At 41.0% G+C, this 26,846-nt stretch overlaps 2 protein-coding genes across 2 annotated transcripts; both read left to right on the top strand.

Annotated features, from left to right (window-relative positions):
- Positions 1 to 903: 903 nt before the first annotated feature.
- Positions 904 to 11,330, top strand: LOC114560127 (E3 ubiquitin-protein ligase TRIM39-like). Its single transcript, XM_028585278.1, has 4 exons — positions 904 to 1,016; positions 2,631 to 3,684; positions 10,033 to 10,270; positions 10,553 to 11,330. Exons 2-4 carry the CDS (start codon positions 2,640 to 2,642, stop codon positions 11,328 to 11,330), a joined length of 2,061 nt encoding a protein of 686 aa, XP_028441079.1. The 5' UTR covers positions 904 to 1,016; positions 2,631 to 2,639.
- A 3,192-nt stretch (positions 11,331 to 14,522) lies between these two features.
- On the top strand, positions 14,523 to 22,747 carry LOC114560681 (E3 ubiquitin-protein ligase TRIM39-like). Its single transcript, XM_028586219.1, has 2 exons — positions 14,523 to 14,618; positions 20,989 to 22,747. Exon 2 carries the CDS (start codon positions 20,998 to 21,000, stop codon positions 22,240 to 22,242), a length of 1,245 nt encoding a protein of 414 aa, XP_028442020.1. The 5' UTR covers positions 14,523 to 14,618; positions 20,989 to 20,997; the 3' UTR covers positions 22,243 to 22,747.
- Positions 22,748 to 26,846: the final 4,099 nt, after the last annotated feature.

Below are 26,846 nucleotides of genomic sequence, written 5' to 3'. Positions count from 1 at the left end.
CGCACACCAGGAAATGAATCCACAAATGCTCGACTCAGGTGAGTAAAGTTCAATGGTTTTATTTGGGCACAGGAAAACGTACAGGTGACAGTGTCCAAGAAACGATAGCCAATGGGGAAGTCCAAAAACAGGCAATGGTCAAAAAAATCCAAGGGAAACTCAGGGAAAAACGCTCAAAAAGTCTGCACACAAGGAAAACTTACAATCTCGCACAGCAGTAAAGAAAAGACTGAACTTAAATATACAATACAGGGAAGACAATGAGATACAGGTGCAACACATAGGGGCAGGAAGAGGTAATCATACAGGCAGGAAGGAGGACAAAGACCAGGGAGACAACAGATCTGAAATGAGATGAGAAATGAAACAGGAAATGGAAAATAAAACAGAAACATGAAACAAACTAAAAACAAGAACTTGACACAGGGATGAGACATGACAATATGTAAGAACGGTTCATGAGAACAGCCTGACCAATCACGTTGGTTACTTTATGTGGGGATCATGATACAACAACAGGCTGCTGTCTGAACCATAGACTGGATATACTGCAACCGGTTTGGACTCCCTGTGCTTTAAGGCAGAATAAGGGCATGTTTTACACTGGTCAATGATATTGTGGGGTTTGGGGCTTGGACAGGGATCTGTGTACTGGTGGGGAGGGGTCCTTGTCTATACTGTATGTATGTAAACTGTTACAGGCTAATGGGGCTGCATGTTATAAAATGTCTTCGTCATGTTTTTCTCTGATTTGTATCTAATGTATGTGAGCTGCTTTCTCTGTGTGGTTGTGGTTAATGCATGTGCACGCAAGTGAAAGAGTTCAGAGGGTGGAACCTGAGAGGTTCAGTGAGGAGGAAGAGGAGCGCTGCAACGTCACATTTCCTGATAATTAAAGTAAGTTTGAGCAACAGCAGAGCTGCACACGAGGCGAATCTCTCCATTTCTCTCAAAAGAAACATTCAACTGAATCCAGCAGCTTTTTCTCAACAACAGCAGAATCTCTGCAAACACTGGTAAGTACACTGAGACAACATCCACTCACTAAATACGTGCTCAAAGTTAAAACAAGAATCTGATATAAATATATTATGCTATGAAAGTCATAATTTTAGATAAAACAACTTGTAAATTGTGGCAGAACTTTAAAACAGATGGTAAAACCAATCCACAGTGACTAACTCTGACTAGTTAAAGTTAGACGGAGAGCAGTCACAGTTAGCTTTAGCTCCAGCTATTTTACAGACTTATTTCTGACTGGTTTCCTGTATGAAATCAAAAGCTCAGCTCTACTCAGACAGGAAGTTCCTCTCTGAAAACTGCTCTTCTTCCACTTTCTAAGAAATGTGAATAAATAAGCTAAGTTTTATATTTAAGTGGGATTAAAAATGTTATAGTTTGTAATGTGTGTGATACCATTTTAGACGCACCACTTCTGGACAAAACATATTGTCAATAATAGGAGGTAATCTCTGGAATAGCTCGCCCCTCCCAATAAGAGAGGCTCCTACATTCAACACCTTTAACCCTTGTGTTGTCTTCCCGTCGACAGTGCAAGATGCAACTTTTTGTTTTTCTGGGTAAAAATATGAGTTGTTCTTTTTCGACATTTGTTGCTTTTTTCCGGCCTTTTTGTCCCAAGTTTTCTGTCACTTTTTACCCACTAGCTTGGCCGGCAGAATACTGAACAAAACATTTCTAGGAAACCAAAATGTTCCAGTTAACTTTGCTGAATTGAAAACACACAGTGAGAGGGTCAAAGTTAAAGATGAAAACACGGACAACAGCCAAAAACAACTTGAGGTCTATTTTAATGTCCACAGTGTTAGCATGGTTAGCATCACTAAGCCTCCATCCTGATTGACAGGTCCTAAAGCATCCCCTGCTGTTTTGTCTGTTTTAAAATAAATGAGACCATCATTTACTAAATGAACATCATGCTGTGACTTGAAACTAGCGATTGAGATCATAAACTCATTAAAGCTGCAAAAAGGGATGGACGGGCCCTCGCACCTCCCCACGGGTCGGGGTAACCGACAAGGCATAGGTCCATATCCTCGAATTTCCACTTCCAGGATTTCACTCATTTCGGTCGAATGTCCGTCCCCTTCCTCTTTCTGTTTTGGCGTTCTAACCTCCGGTGGATTTGTGAGAACTATGGTTAACTGCTCCTCAGATCTCTGCAGGGTAAATCCAGACAGCTGGCTAGACTTTCTGTCCAATCTGAGTTTTCTGTTGCACGACTAAAACTACTTTTGAACGTTCCACCAAAAGAAGTTCCTTCCTGAGACTATTTAGCAGAGGCACCGTGGCTCCGTCTGGAGCTTAGCGCCACCCAAGACGATAGTGATTGCTTTACAGAAATGCCAATAAACCAGAGAACGTTTTTCTCTCAACCAGGAATGTTGTGTGGACTAGTCAGACCTTCCTCTGCAGCGCTGTGGAGGAAGGTCTGGTAAAGTGAGACTTCCGATGGGACATTGTTGTAGACGGCTGAGCATTTGTTAGATACATGTGGCACACACACACATATTGGGTGTAAACCTAAGAGGCTTTTTTGTAAGTCTTAACATGTTACATATGACTAATATAATAATCACAGTTTTGTTTTTCACACTTTTTATCCTCAGAGTGCCAACATGTCTGCTGCCAGCAGTCTGCTGACTGACGATCAGATTCTGTGCTCCATCTCTCTGGATGTGTTCACTGATCCAGTCACCATACCATGTGGACACAACTTCTGTAAAGCCTGCATCACTGATCACTGGGATATTGATGCTCCCTATCAGTGTCCCAACTGTAGAAAAGGTTTCAACATGAAACCTGAGCTGCAGGTCAACACTTTGATCTCTGAGATGGCTGCTAAGTTCAGACGGTCAACTCAACCGATACCAGAAGAAGTTCCCCGTGACGTCTACTCAGGATCCAAACTGAAGACCTGGATGTTCTGGTGTGTCCTGCTGTGTCTGATGGGGGTCTTCATGGCCTGGATGCTCATCGAGACGATCAAGAAGACAGAGAAACTGGCTGAAGACTTCAGAGAGCTGAAACAGGAAATCTCTGAGCTGAAGAAGAGAAGCACTGAGGTGGAGCAGCGCTGTGTGGCTGAGCAGGAGAAACTCAGGAAAGAGAAGAACCTGCTCATCGAGACGATCAAAGAGAAAGAGAAAGCGGAGAAACAGGCTGAAGGCTTCCTCAAAGAGCTGAAACAGGAAATCTCTGAGCTGAAGAGGAGAAACACTGAGGTGGAGCAGCTCTATGTGGCTGAGCAGGAGAAACTCAGGAAAGAGAAGAACCTGCTCATCGAGACAATCAAAGAGAAAGAAAAAAAGGAGAAACAGGCTGAAGGCTTCATCAAAGATCTGAAACAGGAAATCTCTGAGCTGAAGAGGAGAAACACTGAGGTGGAGCAGCTCTATGTGGCTGAGCAGGAGAAACTCAGGAAAGAGAAGAACCTGCTCATCGAGACGATCAAAGAGAAAGAGAAAGCGGAGAAACAGGCTGAAGGCTTCATCAAAGATCTGAAACAGGAAATCTCTGAGCTGAAGAAGAAAACTGAGATGGACCAGTTCCTCAGTTTTTTTATATTGCTATTAAGCGCTCTCGCATTTATTTTTTTTTGTGTTTCCAAAAACATCACTCTTCAAAATCTTTCTTTTATAGTAACTGTAGGAAATCACCCCTGCCACTGAGTCTAAGCCAGACTGGAATCAGCTGTGGTTGGCCCACTTTACCCAACATGAATCAGCTCTGTGTCAATTTTTCAATTGTTTTTTATTTTCAGCTGAGATATATTGTTTTTGAACTAATATCATTGCAGGAGCAGATACTGTACAGATAATGTATCTAAGGTTTGGATAATTGTTTTTGCTATTGTGGGATGTTGTGTGTTAACATTCAAAAATACTACACAAACAATCCATCATTTTGTTGGGAGATATTGCTTGTCTGTTAAGAAAATGTAAGCGTTGTGGAAATGTGTTCACTGACTGCATATTGTGTGAAAAAGACATGAAATATGTGAATTGTATGGCCAAAAATGACTGATGCTGTGCTAATTGTGTTTAGAGTTTTGAAAATGTGACTGTTTGGACAAATACTTGTTAGCGACTGAAAAAATCATGTTTGTTTGGTTGCATGCTGGATTTGTATTGTCTTTGTTTTTCTTATTATTAAAAAAAATGCTAAATAAAGTTTGGAAAAACTAAAAACGTATCAGTGATATTTGTGAGGTTTTTGGTGGAACTGACTGACAGTAAATGTTCAATCTGTTCAATGCTGATTGGTCTGGTGGTGGCGAGGACCCTAAACTATACACAACATGGCCGCTGTTACAACATCTGGTCTGAAACATCTGGAAGAATACGAGTTGTGCACGAAGGAATCTCCAGACAGCAGCCTGAATGCAGCAACTTCAGGTACAGCAAAGGAAGGACAGTCCCTGTTTACTTCATTCATGTGTTTACTGGGTTCATGGACTGAGGATGGGAGGAGTCAGCACAATCTCAATGAGGAGTGAACCTCTATATATGGGCGCACGCTCTACCAGGTGAGCTACCCAGGCGCCCTCCATTACATTATTCTGACAGCTTTAGTTACTAGTTACTTTACACATTAAGATTTTTGCACAAAAATACATTAAGTTTATAAAAATTATGAAAATAATTATTATGATTAGATGATTTAACACTTAGTTGTTCGACAGAATTGTTTTGATCGTAAATTTGAGGATTTTTCTGCATTGAGTACTTTTACTTTTAATACTTTAGGTACATTTTCCTGATACGTACAGACTTTTACTGAAGGAACATTTTCAATGCAGGACTTTAACTTGTAACAGAGTATTTTTTACAGTGTGGTGTTAGTACTTTTACTGAAGTAAAGGATTTAAATACTTCATCCACCACTGCTGAGACTGAGGAATAGCTAAAAGGAACTGATTGGACGAGCTAAGGAGCTCAGCAATGTTTATATGTGAATAAATAAATTATGATGTATTAAATTGAATAAAGATGAGACAAGATTGATCCCGTTCACAAGCTACCTGCAGCGGTTATTATAATTAAGAAGTAACGCAAAAGTAGTTACAATTCAGAGGCAGTAACAGGGGCGATTCTAGGATCAGACCTTTAGGGGGGCTCAGCCCCTAATGAGAATGTGACACGGATACAATGTCTTGCCCCCCAGCTGCTATATCAGTAATTTAATTAGCCGATAACCTCTGAGCTACTGAACAACAACATCAGCTAATGTTTTTTGACACTATGATGGAACTAAACCTGACACTTCATAAGTCACAGTAATAACGACCGATTTGACAAAATGTTCTAACATTCAGCAACTTTAGTTGCTTACGTTTCAATTTGGGTTCTAATCTGCACCATGAAATGACCAACTTCTTCTCTGGGGACTACCAACGTTAAACTTCACAACCGTCTCCTTTTCTCCCTCTGACAGATCAGATAGAGACTCAGCCAAATGCGGGAGTCTGGCACAACCTCCTCTGATTGGCCAACACTACATTTCTGTTAACCCTTTCCTTGACTGGTCTTACAGGGAGGTGTGTTCAGGTGCATTCTGGGCGTGCTGGTCTTACAGGGAGGTGTGTTCAGGTGCATTCTGGGCGTGCTGGTCTTACAGGGAGGTGTGTTCAGGTGCATTCTGGGCGTGCAGGTCTTACAGGGAGGTGTGTTCAGGTGCATTCTGGGAGTATTGCTATCTTGAGGCAGCTGGATTGACCAACAAAAACCTGGTCTAAAGTCAATAACGCAGCATTTCATTGTTATGTTAACAGAGCATTAGTAAAATGCGGCTTATACACAGCGCGCACTATGCTTGTTACACACACAGGGACACACAGCAGCACACACATATGCAGAAGATTACAAATAAAAATATTAGGGTGTAAATCCTCCATCATAACAGCAATGCTCCAAGGTCCAAACGCGCCTGTCTTTTAAAGGGAATGGGAGATGATCTCTGATTGGTTGATGAATGGGAGATGATCTCTGATTGGTTGATTGCATGTTACGCCCCAAACACACCTCTGATTAATGAAGACACTAACCGTGCGTTCATGGACATCGGAAAACGTTTTTCCGGTGAAAACGTCACCATTCACGTAACGTCCTGTGGGAATCAGAGGTGGGAAACTCGGGCTGGATTTTGATAACTGAGTTCCCCGTTGGCGACGTGTTGTTGACAACTGACTTTTGATGGAGGCGACTTTGGTTCACTGAACATATTTCACATATTTCAATGACGATAAACTGTTTATTGTGGACAAATGCCTCTGCCAAGAAACATGCACAGACATAACATGTTTAAAATGATTCATAAATAGGCCCATGTATAAAAAACAACACATTATCCGTGTCTTTTCCCGTTTGTTGTCCTACAGATAACACAATCAAACACCTGGCGATGTGCTGTTTGGATGCTCGCATAAGAAAACAGCGGAAAATCTTTTGTTATTGTGGCCTCCATGTTTTCACACACCTGATATGAGCTCAAAGAAGAGCCATTTAAAACACACGAGTCATGCTCAGCATATACAGTACAGCCCCAAATCCATCACCGACATTAGGGACAGTAAACCTACTGTTACTTTTACTGATTCTGTCTTTGTTTCAGGGATGCACGAATCCAGATGATGGTTAAAAACTCTGCCCCTCTGATCATCTCTCCTGTCAGTCACTGAGTAGAAAAACCATTTGATTTTCTAGATTCACTTTCATTTAATGTAATACATGTATATTTACTGGTGATGTTTGGTGTACATATACGCAGCCTTTTAACTCAGGGGGAGTGTCCAATATATTGGTGTATACTGCAGGGTATCATGCAATATCCTTGGTGTGTATGTTCTGAGTGTATGGATTGGTGTGTGTTACTGAATGTTAACTGTAGTTTGTTTGTACATGTATCCTAATATGTGGTGTGTAAACAGGCTGTGTGCTGTCACCTGTTTTATCTTGAATGCCAAAGACAGATTTATCTTGAGGGAAAAAATAAATGCTTATCTTACCTTATCAGATTCTTATCAATGTGTTTTTCAACTTTGCTTCTTACTACAACACACAGATTTGCAGTGAATTCATTGTATTTTGTGATAAAATGTCATGCTCCGGGTTTCATGAACAGAAATCTAAATTTGCCAAGACTTAGTTCTGTTTAAAAAAAAATTAATAGACTGTTTTACTTAAATATACATTGTGTAATTTTTGAGTTGATTCTTAGCAAAAAAACTTTGTTCTTTCACAAATATGCGCTCATTCATGTGTAATTACTTCCACCAGCTAATCAAAGTATTCTCCCCGCCTCCATCTTTATAATACATTAACCAAAGAGACATACCTCCATCTTTATAATACATTAACCAAAGAGGGACATACCTCCATCTTTATAATACATTAACCAAAGAGGGACATACCTCCGCATTTCGCCCTCTTACACTCAGTGGCACCGTGATGAATGCCAGGAGGAGATTAAAAAGAGAATTAAAACGACAACGCGACAGGCAAAACAACAAGACCACAGTTAATATTGGAGTGGCTAGAACAGCTGCGTGGAAACGATGGAGATACTAAGAGATCATTTTGGGTTTGGCCACCGTAGGAGTTAAAACATGCTCAGAATGTTAGGGACTAGAAAGTCATATTCAGTTGGTAGTCATATACAATTTCACCACTAGATGGGAGAAATTCTTGCACAATGTAGCTTTAAATACTCTGGAACATGTAATTAATAAGAAAAGTGTATCTAGTCTTCAGTATTATAAACAATTATTTGTTGATCTATCTAATATTTAATTTAAAATGCTGTTTATTTAAATGTTTTCTATTTCTACTTTTCTGTCATCTCTTTTATTTATTTTAGTCTGTCATCTGTGTTTTTTGACGTTATGTGAAATGTATTCTGTCTGACTTTGTACCATTTACATTCTTAATGAAGTAACAAAAGGCAAACAGTGAGCTAACTTTGGATTCTTAAAAAAGGCATTTAAGAGACTGTATGGTCCAGCAAATGTATCATTTTTGTTCAGTTGCAACAATCCCAAGTTTCAATTCATATTTCTTAAGAATATTCACTCACTTGAAGGCTACATACAGTCATTCAAAATCACACTAAGGTATATATGCCCACAGTATTCATCCTATGTGTAAATGATCAGAACAGTTACTGCACCGGGTGGCAGTGTGAAAATATTTTTTCTAAAATAGCACAATGGACTAAGGATGGGAGGAGGATTTGGTATTCGCCCCCCAAAAAAAAAAAAAAAAAAAAAAAAAAAAAAAATGGATTCGAGGAATTGAGGTAACTTCAGGTCCAACCCAGGGTTTTGTGTAACATGACAGTGGGTCACTTGTTACCAAGTTACAACACTGAGAACAGTGAATTAATATTTTTCTCAGTTTATATGAACTAGTAAAGATGACAAGACATAATTTAATTTGGCTATAATGTATGTAAAATGACCACTGTAGGAACATGGTTATATAGCCTTTAACCTTTGAAATAAGCCACATATTAACCATGCACGGGTAAAAGAAAGAAATGCAGGCCTAATTAAAGGCTAAATTACAATAACTAAATAGACTAACTAAACTAGCTAAACACACACTAACTAGAGACTAGAGAGCAATTACTACAGTAGGCTATACCTACTGTATAATAGACATCATTGACTTGGAATGAACTGGATTGGCTACATGTCTCTGGGTGATATCTTCAGTGTGGTAAAGATTAATTTAATGTACAATAAATGATAGCTTAAGTCACTCACTACACTTTGTTAAGGAAGCGCCACCTCATGGTGAAACCCTCTAAGTGAATGAAAGGGTGTGATTACTGTGGCTTCTGGCTTGGAGGGGAATATTTAGATGGCTTCATCTGTATAACTAATTATTTGGTTATACAAATATTGTATTTAATTTTAAAATGCTGTGTATTTTCCCTTTTTCTATGTTTACGTTTTTTGCCATTTCTTTTATTTTACAGTAAGCCTAACTTTGGATTCTTATAAAGGCATCAGATACACAGTATGTTTCTGCAAATCTTTCAATTATGCTGTGTTGTCTGTTTGTACTTTTCTGTTCTTTAGACTGCTGTACACTTCCATTGTAGAAGAAAGAAGAGGAAACAAAAGCGTATCTTGTTTTTTGTTAAGGTATTTTCCAAAGAGGCAGTAACTCCTTCCACACAGAGCTACACTGACAGGAGGAATGTCACATTTCCTGAAATGCAGGTTAAACAAGTCTGTCTGAGTGACAGCAGAGCTGCAGTCAAGACAAGTCTCTCCGTTTCTCTCGAAAGAAAAATTCAACTTTATCCAGCAGCTTTTTCTCAAGAACAGCCGAATCTCCGCCAAACAGTGGTGAGTACACTGAGAAAAAATGCACACATTAATGTATTGCTTATAAAGGTCAGATAAATAACTAGATAAATAACAACTTAAATAACTGTGACACACTTTGGTAAGCAGCCTTGAACTTCAAACTCTTTCCTCTCAGCCTCCCTGTCTAAGGTGCAGATGTTAAAAAAACACTTTATTTTCTTATACTGCCCATGGCTGCTGCATCTGTATTAGAAAAACAAACAAGGGATTTTTTTCTAGAATACATTTACCTCACTATCTGAAGCTTTGGCAATGTTTCACATGAAAATCTGACATTGTAACATTATACATATGACAAAAAAATACAGAAAAGCATAATAGGTGACCTTTAAAGATGTGAACTAACCACAGACTGTTGGCTAGTTCATGGAATCACGGCATTGCAAATTCACGAATATGTAGGAGTTTAACTACTTCTCTTACATCACAGTGCTGCTATTGCTGTTGCTGTCAGGCGCTTCAAAAAAAAAACAAATAATAAAGACAAATACTGGGTAAACATATCACAGTATATCATTATGAATGTGTTAAGTTCAATATTGAAGTGGAATTAAAAATATTCAACCTGTCAAAGTGAGATTTTCTGAAACAAATTAAAAGATGTCATTACAGTTTTGAGTTTTCACATTTTTCAGATATGTCTGCTGCCAGCAGTCTGCTGACTGAAGATCAGATTCTGTGCTCCATCTGTCTGGATGTGTTCACTGATCCAGTCACCATACCATGTGGACACAACTTCTGTAAAGCCTGCATCACTGATCACTGGGATATTGATCTTCCCTATCAGTGTCCCAACTGTAAAAATGATTTTAGCATGAACCCTAAGCTACATGTCAACACTTTGGTCACTGAGATGGCTGCTAAGTTCAGACAGTCAGCTCAACTGATCCAGAAGAAGTTCCCCGTGACGTCTACTCAGGATCCAAACTGAAAACCTGGATGTTCTTCCTGCTGTGTCTGATTTGTGTCTTCATGGCCTGGATGGTTTCAGAACAAAAGAAACATGATTTTGTTCTTCTGAAAGAAGAATATGAAGCTAAGAAGATCGAGCTGTCCAAGACACAGGCTGAAATTCTGCAGATGATCCAGAAGGAGATCAAACACTCAATGGAGCTCAGTAAGGAAGACACAAGCAGACAGATCTTCACTCTGAAGGAGTCTTTCGAGAGAAGCCGGGCCGAGCTCATCGAGACGATCAAAGAAAAAACAGACAACAACAGAGAAACTGGCTGAAGGCTTCGTCAAAGATCTGAAACAGGAAATCTCTGAGCTGAAGAAGAGGAACACTGAGGTGGAGCAGCTCTATGTGGCTCAGCAGAAGAAACTCAGTAAACTAATCATTAAACTGCTCCCTGAGTCTGATCTGATGAGGGTCCAGCAGTATGAAGTGGATGTGACTCTTGATCCTGATACAGCATATCCCTGGCTCATCCTGTCTGATGATGGAAAACAAGTTAAACCTGGTGATGTGAGGAAGAATCTCCCAGACAATCCAGAGAGATTTGATTATATTGATTCTGTCTTAGCAAAGCAGAGTTTCTCTTCAGGAAGATTTTATTACGAGGTTCAGGTTAAAAGGAAGACTTATTGGACTTTAGGAGTGGCCAGAGAGTCAGTCAACAGGAAGGGAGAAATCACACTGACTCCTCAGAATGGTTACTGGACGATAGAATTGATGGATGGTGATTCGTACTACGCTCTTGCTGGCCCTACAGTCCTTCTCTCTCTGAAGTCTCGGCCTCAGAAGGTGGGGGTGTTTGTGGATTATGAGGAGGGTCTGGTCTCCTTTTATGACGTTGATGCTGAAGCTCTTATCTACTCCTTTACTGGCTGCTCCTTCACTGAGAAACTCTACCCATTCTTCAATATATTTGATACAAATGATGATGGTAAAAACTCTGCCCCTCTGATCATCTCTCCTGTCAGTCACTGAGTAGATCAACCCTTTGATTTTCTAGATTCACTTTCATTAACTTCCATTCATCTGCCTCCTAAACGTTTTCATTAGCTTCAAATATGGACACATATTGAACCAAAAATGTATTTGACGTGAACTGAAAACATTTGCCTCATTTGAAACACTCACCAAAGACCATAATATACCCAGATCCAACTTTTTCCGGGTCCAACAGATCCAAGTTTTCTACTTCACTTCATTCTTCCTCTCATTCCCCCACCTTCCACCCAAGAACCCAGTTGTTGAAGTAGGTTCCTGCCCCTTAAAACATTAAGATACAAAATGTGTAAAGCTCATAAAAAGTTGGAGTCCTTTTTTTGATTTCATTGAACAATTTTCACTCAATGATTGCGTTGTATTGATAATATTTGCCTTCTGTTATTACACTGAAGATGATCTGATATGAAACAGTTTTTATTGTCGTATTCGGTGCTTGTTTCTTTTTATTATCTAAAGAAGGGTTATATTAACATGTTTGTTTGGTTGCATGCAGGATTTGTATTGTCTTTGTTTGGAAAAACTAAAAACTTTTCAGCGATCTTTGTGAGGATTTTGGTGGAACTGACTGACAGTAAAATATATATATATATATATACACACACTACCGGTCAAAAGTTAAAAAGTAGAACTCCCATTTTTTTTTTTTTTGTTTGTTATTGAAATTTTAGCAGTTCACTAGCTTGAAATGGTACAAAAGGTAAGTGGTGAACTGCCTGAAGTTAAAAAAAAAGTTACCCAAAACTGAGAAATAATGTACATTTCAGAATTTTACAAAAAGGCCTTTTTCAGGGAACAAGAAATTGGTTAAAAATGTAAAGCTGTTCTGCAGCTATGGAGGTTGATCAAGCTTTGAAAGTTGGTGCTACCAATTCCCACAGGTGTTCCAACTTGTCTGGATTACTTACAACCCCCTCTGTTTTTATAAAAGTATTGTTGGAACACACTGTGGTATCATACCCTCGTGAGCATTATTTGAACAGTATTGTACTGCAGAAAGTAGTCTGTTGCCATAAAAATGGCGGGAAAAAGGCAATCAACAATGGAAGAGAGACAGACCATCATAACACTTAAGAATGTTGGTCTTTCCTACAGAGAAATTGCGAAGAAAGTCAAGGTGTCAGTGAGTACAGTATTCTTCACTATCAAAAGGCACTTAGAAACTGGGGGAGACTGACAGGAAGAGGTCTGGCAGACCCAAAGCCACAACAGAAGTTTCTGAGAGTCAACAGCTTGCGTGATAGGCGGCCGACAGGACAACAGCTTCAAGCACAGCTTAATAGTGGTCGTAATAAGCAAGTCTCAGTTTCAAATGTAAAGAGAAGACTTGGAGCTGCAGGTTTGATAGGTCAAGTTGCAGCAAGAAAGCCATTGCTAAGACATCAGAATAAGAAAAAGAGGCTTGCCTGCACCAAGAAACATCGTAAATGGACTACTGAAGACTGGAAGAAAGTGCTATGGACTGATGAATAAAAATTTGAAATCTTTGGTTCATCACGCACGATTTTTGTACACCGTCGAGTAGGCAAAAGGATGGTTCCTCAGTGTGTGACATTAACTGTCAAACATGGAGAAGGAAGCTTGATGGTCTGGGGCTGTTTTGTTGGATCCACAGTTGGTGATTTGTACAGAGTGAAAGGCACCCTGAACCAAAATGGCTACCACAGCATTTTGCAGCACCATGCAGTACCCTCTGGTATGGGCCTAGTTAGTCAGGGGTTCATCCTACAGCAAGATAATGACGCAAAACATAAGTCCAAGCTATGCCAGAACTACCTTAGCAAAAAAGAACAAGATGGTAAGCTTAAAAACATGGAGTGGCCAGCACAGTCACCAGACTTAAACCCCATTGAGCTGGTTTGGGATGAACTGGACAGAAAAGTGAAAGCAAAGCAACCTACAAGTGCCACACATTTATGGAAACTTCTGCAACAGAGGTGGGAAGAACTTTCTGAAGAATATTTGATTTCCATTGTAGAAAGAATGCCACGAGTGTGTTCAGCTGTTGATGAGTCAAAAAGTTAGAATACATTTTGTTTTATAAATTAATTCTATGATTTCTTTTTTAACTTAAATTGTTCATATGTTCTATTCTTTCATTTCAGAGTACAATAAGACATTGAACTGCATGAATTTAAATAAAAACCTGGAAAAATTGGGGTGTTCTAAAACTTTTGACCGGTAGTGTATGTATATGTGGAATACATACAACATACCGGGCATTACTTTTCGTAGCTATATGTGACACGCACACCAGGAAATGAATCCACAAATGCTCGACTCAGGTGAGTAAAGTTCAATGGTTTTATTTGGGCACAGGAAAACGTACAGGTGACAGTGTCCAAGAAACGATAGCCAATGGGGAAGTCCAAAAACAGGCAATTGTCAAAAAAATCCAAGGGAAACTCAGGGAAAAACGCTCAAAAAGTCTGCACACAAGGAAAACTTACAATCTCGCACAGCAGTAAAGAAAAGACTGAACTTAAATACACAATACAGGGAAGACAATGAGAAACAGGTGCAACACATAGGGGCAGGAAGAGGTAATCATACAGGCAGGAAGGAGGACAAAGACCAGGGAGACAACAGACCTGAAATGAGATGAGAAATGAAACAGGAAATGGAAAATAAAACAGAAACATGAAACAAACTAAAAACAAGAACTTGACACAGGGATGAGACATGGCAATATGTAAGAACGGTTCATGAGAACAGCCTGACCAATCACGTTGGTTACTTTATGTGGGGATCATGATACAACAACAGGCTGCTGTCTGAACCATAGACTGGATATACTGCAACCGGTTTGGACTCCCTGTGCTTTAAGGCAGAATAAGGGCATGTTTTACACTGGTCAATGATATTGTGGGGTTTGGGGCTTGGACAGGGATCTGTGTCCTGGTGGGGAGGGGTCCTTGTCTATACTGTATGTATGTAAACTGTTACAGGCTAATGGGGCTGCATGTTATAAAATTGCTTTGTCATGTTTTCTCTGATTTGTATCTATACTAATGCTGTTTTTCTGTGGCTGGTTGTGGTTAATGCATGTGTTAACACGCAAGTGAAAGTGTTCAGAGGGTTGAACCTGAGAGGTGGAGCAACAGTGAAAGAGGAGAGCTGCAACAACACATTTCCTAATAATGAAAGTAAAAGTTTCAGCAACAGCAGAGCTGCACACGAGGCAAATCTCTCCATTTCTCTCAAAAGAAACATTCAACTGAATCCAGCAGTTTTTTCTCAACAACAGCAGAATCTCTGCAAACACTGGTAAGTACACTGAGACAACATCCACTCACTAAATACGTGCTCAAAGTTAAAACAAGAATCTGATATAAATATATTATGCTATGAAAGTCATAATTTTAGATAAAACAACTTGTAAATTATGGCAGAACTTAAAAAAAAAAAAAAAAGTAAAAACCAATCCACAGTGACTAACTCCGTCTAGTTAAAGTTAGACGGAGTGCAGTCACAGTTAGCTTTAGCTCCAGCTATTTTACAGACTTATTTCTGACCGGTTTCCTGTGTGAAATCAAAAGCTCATGAAGTTCCTCTCTGAAACTGCTCTTCTTCCACTTTTAAGAAATGTGAATAAATTAACTAAGTTTTATATTTTCCCAATAAGAGAGGCTCCTACATTCAACACCTTTAACCCTTGTGTTGTTTTCCTGTCAACCGTGCATGATGCAACTTTTAGTTTTTCTGGGTAAAAATATGAGTTGTACTTTTTTCGACATTTGTCACTTTTACCGGCCTTTTTGTTGTTTTTTGTCATTTTTTACCCACTAGCTCGGCCGGCAGAATGCTGAACAAAACATTTCTAGGCGACCAAAATGTTCCAGTTAATTTTGCTGAAGTGAAAACACACAGTGAGAGGGTCAAGATTTAAGATGAAAACATGGACAACAGCCAAAAACAAATTGAGGTCTATTTTAATGTCCACAGTGTTAGCATGGTTAGCATTGCTAAGCCTCCATCCTGATTGACAGGTCCTAAAGCATCCCCTGCTTTATTGTCTGTTTAAAAAAAAAAATGGGAGCATCATTTACTAAATGAACATCATGCTGTGTGAAGAAGACTTGAAACTAGCGATTGAAATCAAACTCTTTAAAGCTGTAAACAGGGATGGACGGGCCCTTCCACCTCCCAACGGGTCGGGGTAACCGACGTTCCACTACTTCCGGGATTGCTCCGTTGGAAATTCCGCCAGATTTCACTTCGTCCAATTCCTCTGTCTCTGTGTTGGCGTTCTAACCTCCGGTGGATATGTGAGGACTATGGTTAACTGCTCCTCAGATCTCTGCAGGGTAAATCCAGCGGCTAGCTAGACTATCTGTCCAATCTGAGTTTTCTGTTTCACGACTAAAACTACTTTTGAACGTACACGTTCCACAAAAACAAGTTCCTTCCTGAGACTATTTAGTAGAGGCATCGTGGCTCCGTCCGGAGTGTAGCACCGCCCAAGATGATTGTGATTGGTTTAAAGAAATGCCAATAAACCAGAGCACGTTTTTCTCCCAACCAGGAATGTTGTGTGGACTAGCCAGACACAGTACTGTGGAGGAAGGAATGGTGAAGCATGACTTCAGACGTGACATTGTTCTAGATGGCTAAGCATTTCTTAGATACGAGTTAGACTTTTCCTGACATTGAAAGGAGTGAAAATGTGTAACTAACGATACACGATGAATGATAAACGGTTCATGAGTTATGAAAGATACTTCGCAAACAAGCATATATAAGGAGAATAGAATTGGTCCAAGCACTGAGCCTTGAGGAACGCCATTGCTAACTTTAGTGTACTTGGAGGGTTTATCGTTAATGTTAACAAATTGGGATCGCTCAGAGAAATAGGACTTAAACCCGCTGAGTGCGATTCCTTTAATGCCAACTAAGTGTTCCAATCTCTGTAACAGGATGGTATGGTCAATTCAATCAGGAGAGACGTTGTTTGCAGATATGCAAAGATATTTATTGTACAACTGTATGATATTGAATGTACAAAGTCTTTTGGAGATTGGACTCCATCAAAATAATCTTCTTAAAGGGGTAGGGAATAGGAACATAACCCCCCGATGGAGCCCAGACACTGGTGGCGGCGGTGTAGAGACCAGAGACCGGACCAAAGAGGTAACGGAGCGGACAGCCGGAGAAACACAACTACCGGAGGAGGCAGGGGAGGAGGAGGGTCGAGCGCGTTGCCTGAAACGACAGCTGACAGCACAAGAAGAGAACAGATTTAAAGCAGAGTTGTAAGGCTGTGATTGGCCCTTGAATCTCGTGGCCGAGTCTGATTGGTTTAACTGACACGTCACTTCTTGAACAGCTGATTTGATTTAAGAATGAGTAGTGATTGGGGTAACGACGTCTTCCTGAAAGAATTTGCACTGAGCTTCATTAGTGTCGAATGCAGCTCTAAGATCTAATAAAACAAGTATGGAGACTAATCCTTGGTCAGCAGCAGTTAGAAGGTCGTTTTTTTTTCACCAGTGCCGTCTCTGTGCTATGATGCTTTCTAAATCCTGACTGAAAGTCTTCAAATAAACTATTCCTATGTAGAAAGTCACATAATTGGTTAGCGACTACCTTCTCAAGGATTTTGGAGAGAAAGGGAAGGTTAGATATCGGTCTATAGTTGTCTAAGACTTCAGGATCGAGGGTAGGTTTTTTCAGAATAGGTTTTATCACAGCTATTTTAAATGACGGCGGTACATGACCTGTTAATAAAGACAAGTTGATCGTGTATAGTATAGTGGTGTTGACCACGGGTAGTGCTTCTTTAAGTAGCCTCGTTGGAATGGGGTCTAAAAGACAGGTAGTTGGCTTGGCTGAAGAAACCTTTAACATTAATTGTTGAAGATCTATAGGATAAAAGTAGTAGTATATATCAGGTCTTATCACACTGCTTTAACATTTCCTTGAACTTGTCATAAAAGTCTATGTTAGCAGATGTTGGTCGATATAAGACTATTAATGTGAGAGACATCTGAGGTGCAAGAGATAAATTTAACCCAACACATTCTAGATCAATTGGGGTTTTCCACTGAATTTCACTGCACTGTATGTTATCTCTCACATAGATCATTACCCCTCCCCCTTTGGCATCAGCTCTATCTCTCCTGTAGGAGACGTACCCTGGAACTAAAAGCTCAGCAGTAGGGGAATTTTTATACAGCCAACTTTCGGATAGACAGAAATAATCCAGATTTGATTCAGTCATCATGTGGATAATTTGATCGCTTTTGGATTTTAAGCTTTGGATATTGAAATGTTCGCCAAAGAGACCATTTGGTTTGACTTTCTGATCCTAGATTATGCATGTGTCACTCTCTTGTAGTTTAGTAGTGTAACTTCCTATTTTAAAACTAAATACCAGCAAAATGTTTCCACCGATAGAAATGGACCCAAAACTACTTACAATATTAAATACAACACTTTATTCAAATTTAGATAAAAGAAGATAAAAACAGTTCTCCAAATATAAAAAAGGTAATAATAAAAAGGAGGTCCGACGAGGTCAGTCCGAGCTTCCACCACAATGTCCAAGTACATGTAACATAGTCTGTTCAATACGCAGGTCCCGAGAGGGGCGGCCAATTCCGTCTGGGGTAGCCTGGGCTCGTCTTCCCTTACGTCACTCCACGTTACGATCCTCCCGCTGAAGGCACTGGGGGAATACGCTTGGAACGTGTAGCTAGAAGACTTTCCTTTACTTATCTGTATACACAGGCGTTGAATCCTTCATTTCGGTGAATGTATCCCCCTGCTTCAGCCTCTGCCAACACGTCCCAATCTGCGCCACCACTTGTTCGTCTGCACTTTCTTCAGGTCGTCACAGCTGTCAATGCTTCAGCCCGTATGCTCATCTCCGTGTCCTCTGCTTCCCGGTGACCTGCTTCCCTGTCCTCTGCCTCCTCGTCTGTGTCCCTGTCCGGTCTCTCGATCCCTCTCGCTCCGTAGTGCGGGTGGCGCGGGACTATTCCTCTCTGATCATCTTCTCCGTTTCCGTTCTGCTGTCGACCACACGTCTCACTGCACCGAGTCCTACTGTACGCCCGTAGAGCGTCAGCACCGGCCTCGCAGATCTCGATCGTCCTCTCGTCCAGCCTCACCTCCAGTCCTGTTCTCGGTCCCTCTCCTTCCGAGTCCCACGCCACCTTGTTGTTCCTTCCTGCTCTCTGTCGTGTCTCCCTCGTGTCTTCCTTTTATTGCCTCCAGTCTCTCTGTCACACCTGTATTCCATCAGTTTGTCATTAGTTTTTCCGCACCTGTCTTCGCTCAGCCCATCAGTTCAGGCCGTGCTGTCTCAAAGTCAAGGGAGGGGGCGGGGTTTTTACCATAGTGAATAGGCTCGTTCGAGATGAGCCAGATCTGCGCAGAAACGATCACCGGCAATCGCCGCCCAATGCATGCTGGTTAGATTCTTGTCCGACTTGATCCCAACTTGCTCTGACGTCATGCACACGTGGGCAACGATAATCTCACGAGACCAAGTTCTGAGCCGCAGGTAGCGCAGCTGCTTTTCACCAACTGCAAGAGCCCGGCGGACGCAGGCGGACCCAGGGCATGCTGGGAAACGCCGGCCTCTCAGCTGATCGAACAGCTGATTGGTTTAGAATCGACTCAACAAGACAACGTTTTATATAAACTTTTTATTGATTTTGAATCGGAGGGATTTTAACTGCTATTTGTCTCATTTAAAGGCTTATTCTGTACAGAACACCTGTTGTGAGGCTGATAGTTATGTTTAGAAGACAGAGAGACTAAATCTCTTCAGATTACGGATCATCTACAGTCTGTTGTTAATTAAAATCAGCAACAGATCGCATGTAGAGCATTCTGACAGCTACTCTGTCATAATAAAATCAACTGGAGACTGTGTACAAGCTGATATATATGGGTCTGATAACATTTTATTAAATCGGAATCGGACCACAGTGTTTATGTCACTTCCTGTTCAGCCTGAAGGCTGCTGGAATCAGCTGGAAAACTTCATCTCGATCGAGCCTATTAGTTCATTCATAAATATCAGAGTTAACGCATGCAGTAATTTTATAAAAACAAGGGCACAGCAAACCATATTAAAACATGCAAAAATCCTTAAAAACACACATGCAAATAATGAATAAAAGCACACCAACACAACAATTCACATGCAACAATAAAATACAAGTGGCACACAGGAATATTATTATATGTCCAAATTCTTCACTTTTGACACATGCATTGTTTACAGTGCGAGCAACCTTCCACTTTCGGTTCATGTGTATTGCTTTATTTACTGTAAAGCGGTTGTGGATGTTGGCGGTGCTCACCACGCCGGCTCCGTGAACACCGCCACCACTTGGGCCGCTCACATCCGCGGGAGCCGCTTCCGTCACCGCAGGACGTCCACCCGGCGAACCATGGCGAAGCCCCGGACCGACGAGACCCAAGCGCCGCACAGAAGCACCACCAAGCCCAGGGCCGACAGCGGCAGCCGGCGACACACTCCCCGCGGACGCGAGCCGGCGTCCCCCCGGCAAACCACGCAGAAGATCCAGCCCGCCATCCGCGCAAGAGCCATCCCCACCAGTCCATCTCAGCTCGACGCAGGGATTCACCCGATCCAACGCCGGATTCCTGCAGACACTGCCTGGGAGCACCGCTGCCAGAGATGCACCGGCGCCACAGGTAGGCGCATCAGGAAGGTTTGCTCTGTCTGTTGTTTGGCCAGCCGGACCAGGGCACTGGTGGATGTCGCCCAACAAAAGTAGGCAAAGACATATTATCATGGCATTGTTTTTTGATTTCTTACAAGGAGTTTCTTTGCGTTTTCTTCTTTGATGGTAGCGATTTGAAATTGCAAGTGTGACAGCCAAGGTGTACTCTCCGTACCCAAAAACGCCATTGATCTTGTTTGTTTGCACTTGCCAATACGCCTCCTTGTCAAGCCAGTTGTTTAAGATCTACCGGCAGTGTGGCTTTACAAAAAGTGTGTAAAGTAGCAGAGCAACCAGCACGCCTGTGTTGCCTACCGCCATCTTGCCTGAACACGAGGACTGCAGACGAGCAGCTGCTCTGCTAACGTGCTGCTTTTGCTACACAGCCTGTCACAACGCTTTGAACTGTGGGTAATTCCCTTTGGTGAAGTCTGCATCGATGCAGACTCACGGAAAGGGCTCGGTAAGTGTGAACTCAAACCCTCACGCCCTTTGAAATTCGACATTGGGACAACCCTAAGCCCTTACGAACGTGCACAAAAGTCTGTGAGTCCGGACTTTTGGATTGGGCCATTGTGTATTCACTTCAGCAAAGTCTTCTGCGACACAGAATGATAATTTTTTGATTGTTGATTTTAAAATCGGCAATAAAGCAGGGGGTGTTTTAGGGCGTGGCTATGATGTGATTGCCAGTGAAAGTGTGTAACGTAACGTAGAGTGTAAGGGCTCCTCCCTCACAATCTCGATGACTCATAGCAGATCTCCACAAATCAATGGGTGACGTCACACATGCTCTGACCATTAATATTACCAGTCTATGGGTGGCACACACACGTATTGGGTGCAAACATAAGAGGCTTTTATGTAAGTCTTAACATGTTATATATGACTAATATAATAATCACAGTTTTGTTTTTCAAACTTTTTGTCCTCAGAGTGTCGATATGTCTGCTGCCAGCAGTCTGCTGACTGAAGATCAGATTCTGTGCTCCATCTGTCTGGATGTGTTCACTGATCCAGTCACCATACCATGTGGACACAACTTCTGTAAAGCCTGCATCACTGATCACTGGGATATTGATGCTCCCTATCAGTGTCCTACCTGTAGAAAAGGTTTCAAGACGAAACCTGCGGTGCAGGTCAATACTTTGATCTCTGAGATGGCTGCTAAGTTCAGACAGTCAGCTCATCAGATACCAGAAGAAGTTCCCCGTGACGTCTACTCAGGATCCAAACTGAAGAACTGGCTGTTCTTACTGGCTTGTCTGATGTGTGTCTTCATGGCGTGGATGGTGACAGAACAAAAGAAGATCGAGCTGTCCAAGACACAGGCTGATATTCTGCAGATGATCCAGAAGGAGAACAAACACTCAATGGAGCTCAGTAAGGAAGACACAAACAGACAGATGTTCACTCTGCAGGAGTCTTTCGAGAGAAGCCAGGCCGAGTTCATCGAGACGATCAAAGAGAACCAGAGAACAACAGAGAAACTGGCTGAAGGCTTCGTCAAAGAACTGAAACAGGAAATCTCTGAGCTGAAGAAGAGAAACACTGAGGTGGAGCAGCTCTATGTGGCTCAGCAGGAGAAACTCAGGAAACAGAAGAACCTGCTCCCTGAGTCTGATCTGAAGAGGGTCCAGCAGTATGAAGTGGATGTGACTCTTGATCCTGATACAGCATATCGTACTCTCATCCTGTCTGATGATGGAAAACAAGTTAAATTTGGTGTGAGGACGAATCTCCCAGACAATCCAGAGAGATTTGATTCTTGGCCTAATGTCTTAGCAAAGCAGAGTTTCTCTTCAGGAAGATTTTATTACGAGGTTCAGGTAAAAAGGAAGACTTGTTGGTTGTTAGGAGTGGCCAGAGAGTCGGTCAAGAGGAAGGGAATCACTCTACCAACTCTTCAAGATGGTTACTGGACGATAGCTTTGATCAATGGTGATGTGTACGCTCGTACTGTCCCTTATGTCAGTCTCTCTCTGAAGTCTCGGCCTCAGAAGGTGGGGGTGTTTGTGGATTATGAGGACGGTCTGGTCTCCTTTTATGACGTTGATGCTGAAGCTCTTATCTACTCCTTTACTGGCTGCTCCTTCACTGAGAAACTCTACCCATTCTTCAATATATTTGATACAAATGATGATGGTAAAAACTCTGCCCCTCTGATCATCTCTCCTGTCAGTCACTGAGTAGATCAACCATTTGATTTTCTAGATTCACTTTCATTTAATGTACTAAGTGTATATTAGCGGTAATGTAATGTGCATACAAAGTTTTTCAGTGTTGTCACATTTGCTTCTTACTACAACACAGATTATTGGAGTCAATGGAATTAACTTCCATTTATCTGCCTCCTAAACTGTTTCATTAGCTTCAAATATGGACACATATTGAACCAAAAATGTATTTGGCGTGTACTGAAAACATTTGCCTCATTTGAAACACTCACCAAAGACCATAATATACCCAGATCCAACTTTTTCCGGGTCCCACAGATCTGTAGTTTTGGCAGAAAGTCTTCCTCTCATTCCCCCACCTTCCACCCTAGAATCATTTAGATAATATCATTTATGTCATTTATACAGTTGTTGAATTAGGTTCCCGCCCCTTAAAACATTAAGATACAAAATGTGTAAAGCTCATAAAAACTTGAAGTCCTTTTTTTTATTTCATTGAAAGATTTTCACTCAATGATTGTGCTGTATTGATAATATTTGCCTTCTGTTATTACACTGAAGATGATCTGATATGAAACTGTTTTTATTGTCGTATTCTGTGCTTGTTTCTTTTTATTATCTAAAAAAAGTGTTTCTCAAATGGGGGTACGTGCCCCCCTAGGGCAGTGGTTCTCAAACTTTTTCGGTCATTCCCCACTTTGGACAAGGTGGAATTTTGAAGCCCCACCTGCCCCCATCGGCCCAACACAATGCTAATGAAATATGCAACAAGCTTAAACTGTTCCAATTTATTGAACAACTAGTATCAGTATAGTAACAAGTTGTATCTAAATACAAACTAACAATCTACATCAAATAACAGCGAGTTCAAAAATAAAGAAAATAAAATTACAGCTGTGTTAAAATTTGTATCAAGTTCAAAAATAGAAAATAAATAAAAGTGCCACTTTGCAATCTGTTAAAAAAACAAAAGAAGAGAAATCCATTTGGCAAGTGAGGTCTATTTATCCCTGCATCAGTGGCTGCAATGAGCCTGTTTTGCATCGGACGATTTCTCAAACTGGGGTTGCAGGCTTGATACTGCCACTCTCAAGTCATGCTCAATGTTCAGCTGAGATCTGTACTTTGTTTTCAGTGAAGCAACAGCTGAAAAGCCCATCTCACAGAGATATGATGTGGCATAATAATATAATATAATCCAATAATATAAGATATATAACACTGCATAATGAGCACTTTTACTTTTAAGTAAAGTATATTTTACTTAAGGACAATGTTGAATGCAGGACTTGTAACTGACAAGTTATTTGTAACTCTACAACACTGTTTTTTCTACTTTGACTGAAATACATGATGTGAGTAAGTCTTCCACCTCTGGAGATCACCAACAACAGTCTGCATGAATAGCTGCAGCTGTGTTCAACACTGAAAACACACAGCTCAGTACAGCATTTACTCAGGGCTCTTAAGTTTTAAGGACAGGCTGTGACAACTTTTGTTGAGGAAGTAACCTCCTTAAATGTGCATATGACAATTATTCACCTCAATGATAAATTCATTAATTTTAATGAATTAATACAACCCTGGACTGTAATATTTAAGATGTGTTTTGAGCAAGATTTCTGCTCATGCTCATGTGCTTTGTGCAAAATATATCTGTGTTCTCTGAGATTTGGAGGAGTCGTGATATTTTGAGAAAATAAAGTACCTAAAAAAAAACTATAAAATAATCTACCTGCACCATAGTCTGCTGTGCGTTACGTGATTGCTGTGCTGATACGGTAGATGTCAGACCTTCTGACAGACTCAGAGCCCTGTTTGGGAACGTTAAGGGAAGTGTCTGTACGCTGCTCTATGCTTTTTTTCTCATTGGTTGTTGCGTTAAATCTTACCCAGATACAATAGTGCTATTTTCTGATTGGCTATTGTATATGTATAGCCCCTTTCTATTTTTTTGATTGGCTGATAAGTGGCAGGCTTGACTAAGAGCTCCAGGGGAGACACCCTTGATTCCTGTCAGTTCCATAGTGAGAGCGGCTCGCCAGAAAACTTCCGGGCGCTGCAGAATATTAAATATGTTATAAATAGTTTTTCCGCGTGAGAAATACAGTGTGTGGCGGGAGTGCGTGACAGTCACGCTCAATGTGTGACACTTGAGAGCCCTGGTTTACTTGCAGCTCTGCTACAGTAGCAGCGAACCTTTAACGTTACCTGCCGGTCACATCGTCTCTAAACAGTCCGCTCACAGTGAAGTCCTGCACGGATCAACAGATGTTAGAGTCCGGCGGCTGCTCGCTCCGTTTGTTATAAGACGCACCGAGCAGATTAATGGAGCCGCTCGGTGTTTGACTAGCTAATAATCCGTTAGCCTGTTATCTTGAGCTTTGTCTGAAGGCGCTGAGTGGCCAGCCAGGCTCGACACACCGACACATTCATCACATCCTCCGATCAGTTTAACCGCTATTTTGTTACGGTATGAACCTAATCCTAGGGAAGGAAAAAATATAAGACCTTTGTAACGAAATCCAAGACTTTGTATACCAAATTCAAGGCTTTTAAGGCCTTAATTTGAGACGATCAAATGTAAGACTTCTTCAATGCTTTTAAGACCCCGCGGGTACCCACACACACACACACACACACACACACACACACACACACACACACACACACACACACACACACACACACACACACGTCGAGTGCGCGGTCTTGCTCCTGATTCCGGGAGATTTGATCTCATTTGCGGGCGTCAAGGAGCCGCTATCAATATGTGGGAGACTCCCGGAACTTCCTGGACAGTTGGGATTTCTGGATAAAGATATAAAGGCATAAAAAGGAAATTTACTCCAGTTTGGTCTCTATTCCCCACCAGTGGGGCGCGCCCCACACTTTGAGAACCGCTGCCCTAGGGGTACTTTGGAGGAATGCAGGGGGTACATGAGATATTTAACTAAATGTTTAATAGTTACAAAGCTGTTGTCCACAACATTGTTCCTCTTTATGTACTTTTTGTCCCTACCAAAAATGTGACATTTGTGTCACCTTCTTTAGACCTAATCTTGCCTTCTTTCCTTCTACTTTTTACAAGTTTCTCTCACTTTTTTTCCGAAGTTATGTCATTGTTTTTGAAGTTTTGATACTATTTTCGACCTATTCTTGCCTTCCTTCTTTCTTTCTACCATCTTTTTCCAAAGTGTTGTATTTCTTTTACAGTTTTGTCTCCTTTTCTCATTAACATTTAAATGTTTTTTCCAGTTACAAGGCTGTTTAGTAAATCTATCGCTTACATCGCTCTACTGTTTTTCTTTATATAGACTTTTTTTCAACCAAAAATGATTAGCGCTGGTCAGGGAGTACTTGGCTTAAAGAAACAATTCTCAAAATATTTGAGAAATACTTTTCTTATTATTAAAGAAAATGCTAAATAAAGTTTGGAAAAACTAAACATTTATCAGTGATATTTGTGAGGTTTTTGGTGGAACTGACGGACAGTAAATACATATATATATAATATAACATATATAATAATATAGTAAATATGGGTTCTCAACAAATGTTAGAATTAGGGATGCACATTACGGCCGTTGATTTCGGGAAGGTGTTTACGTAGGTGGAGCGTTCAATGCAGCAGGCTGTGAGGAAGTGGACATGGATCTGGTGAGCAGAACAAGTTGTTGTTTGGCAGTACTTTCAGTCAAAAGAAGGCCATTCAAGTCCAGCTACATGTTCAATCTGTTCAATGCTGATTGGTCTGGTGGTGGCGAGGACCCTAAACTATACACAACATGGCCACTGTTACAACATCTGGTCTGAAACATCTGGAAGAATACGAGTTGTTCATGAAGGAATCTCCAGACAGCAGCCAGAATGCAGCAACTTCAGGTACGGCAAAGGAAGGACAGTCACTGTTTCCTTCATTCATGAGTTTACTGGGTTCATGGACTGAGGATGGGAGGAGGAGTCAGCACAATCTCAACCAGGGGGTTCAGGATTCAGCCCTACCCTAAAAATCTGGATTCAGTGCATCCCTACTTTGTTTGTATGTAAAGGGCCTTTGAGTATATTTCAAAGCCCTGTACAAATGAAATGCATTATCATTATAGCTAATCATATGACAGATGTAGAGGAAATGTTTAGTTTAACTTTGGGTTCTTAAAAAAGGCATCTAGCGTATGTTTCTGCAAATCATAACTTTTGTTGTGTTGTCTGTTTGTACTTGTCTCTTCTTTTGACTTCTGTACGCTTCCATTGTAGAAGACAGAAGAGGAAACAAAAGCTCATCTTAAAGTTATGTCAAGGTAGGCGATAACATCTCTCCCTCAACGCTCCGCTAAGGGTAGGAATGTCACATTTCCTGAAATGCAGGTGAAAGTTTGTCTGAGAGACAGCAGCGCTGCAGTCTAGACAAGTCTCTCTGTTTCTCTCGAAAGAAACATTCAACTTTATCCAGCAGCCGAATCTCCGTCAAACACTGGTGAGTACACTAAGAGAGAAAGCACACATGAATGTATTGGTTATAAAAAGCAGACTATTGACGTTTTACAGCTTATAAGTGTGACACACTTCGGTACGTAGCCTTGAATTCAAACTCTTTCCTCCCAGCTTCACCGTGT

This window comes from Perca flavescens, chromosome 8 (genome assembly GCF_004354835.1).
Source record: "Perca flavescens isolate YP-PL-M2 chromosome 8, PFLA_1.0, whole genome shotgun sequence".
Lineage (NCBI taxonomy): Eukaryota > Metazoa > Chordata > Actinopteri > Perciformes > Percidae > Perca > Perca flavescens.
This window is presented reverse-complemented; position numbering and strand designations above follow the sequence as displayed.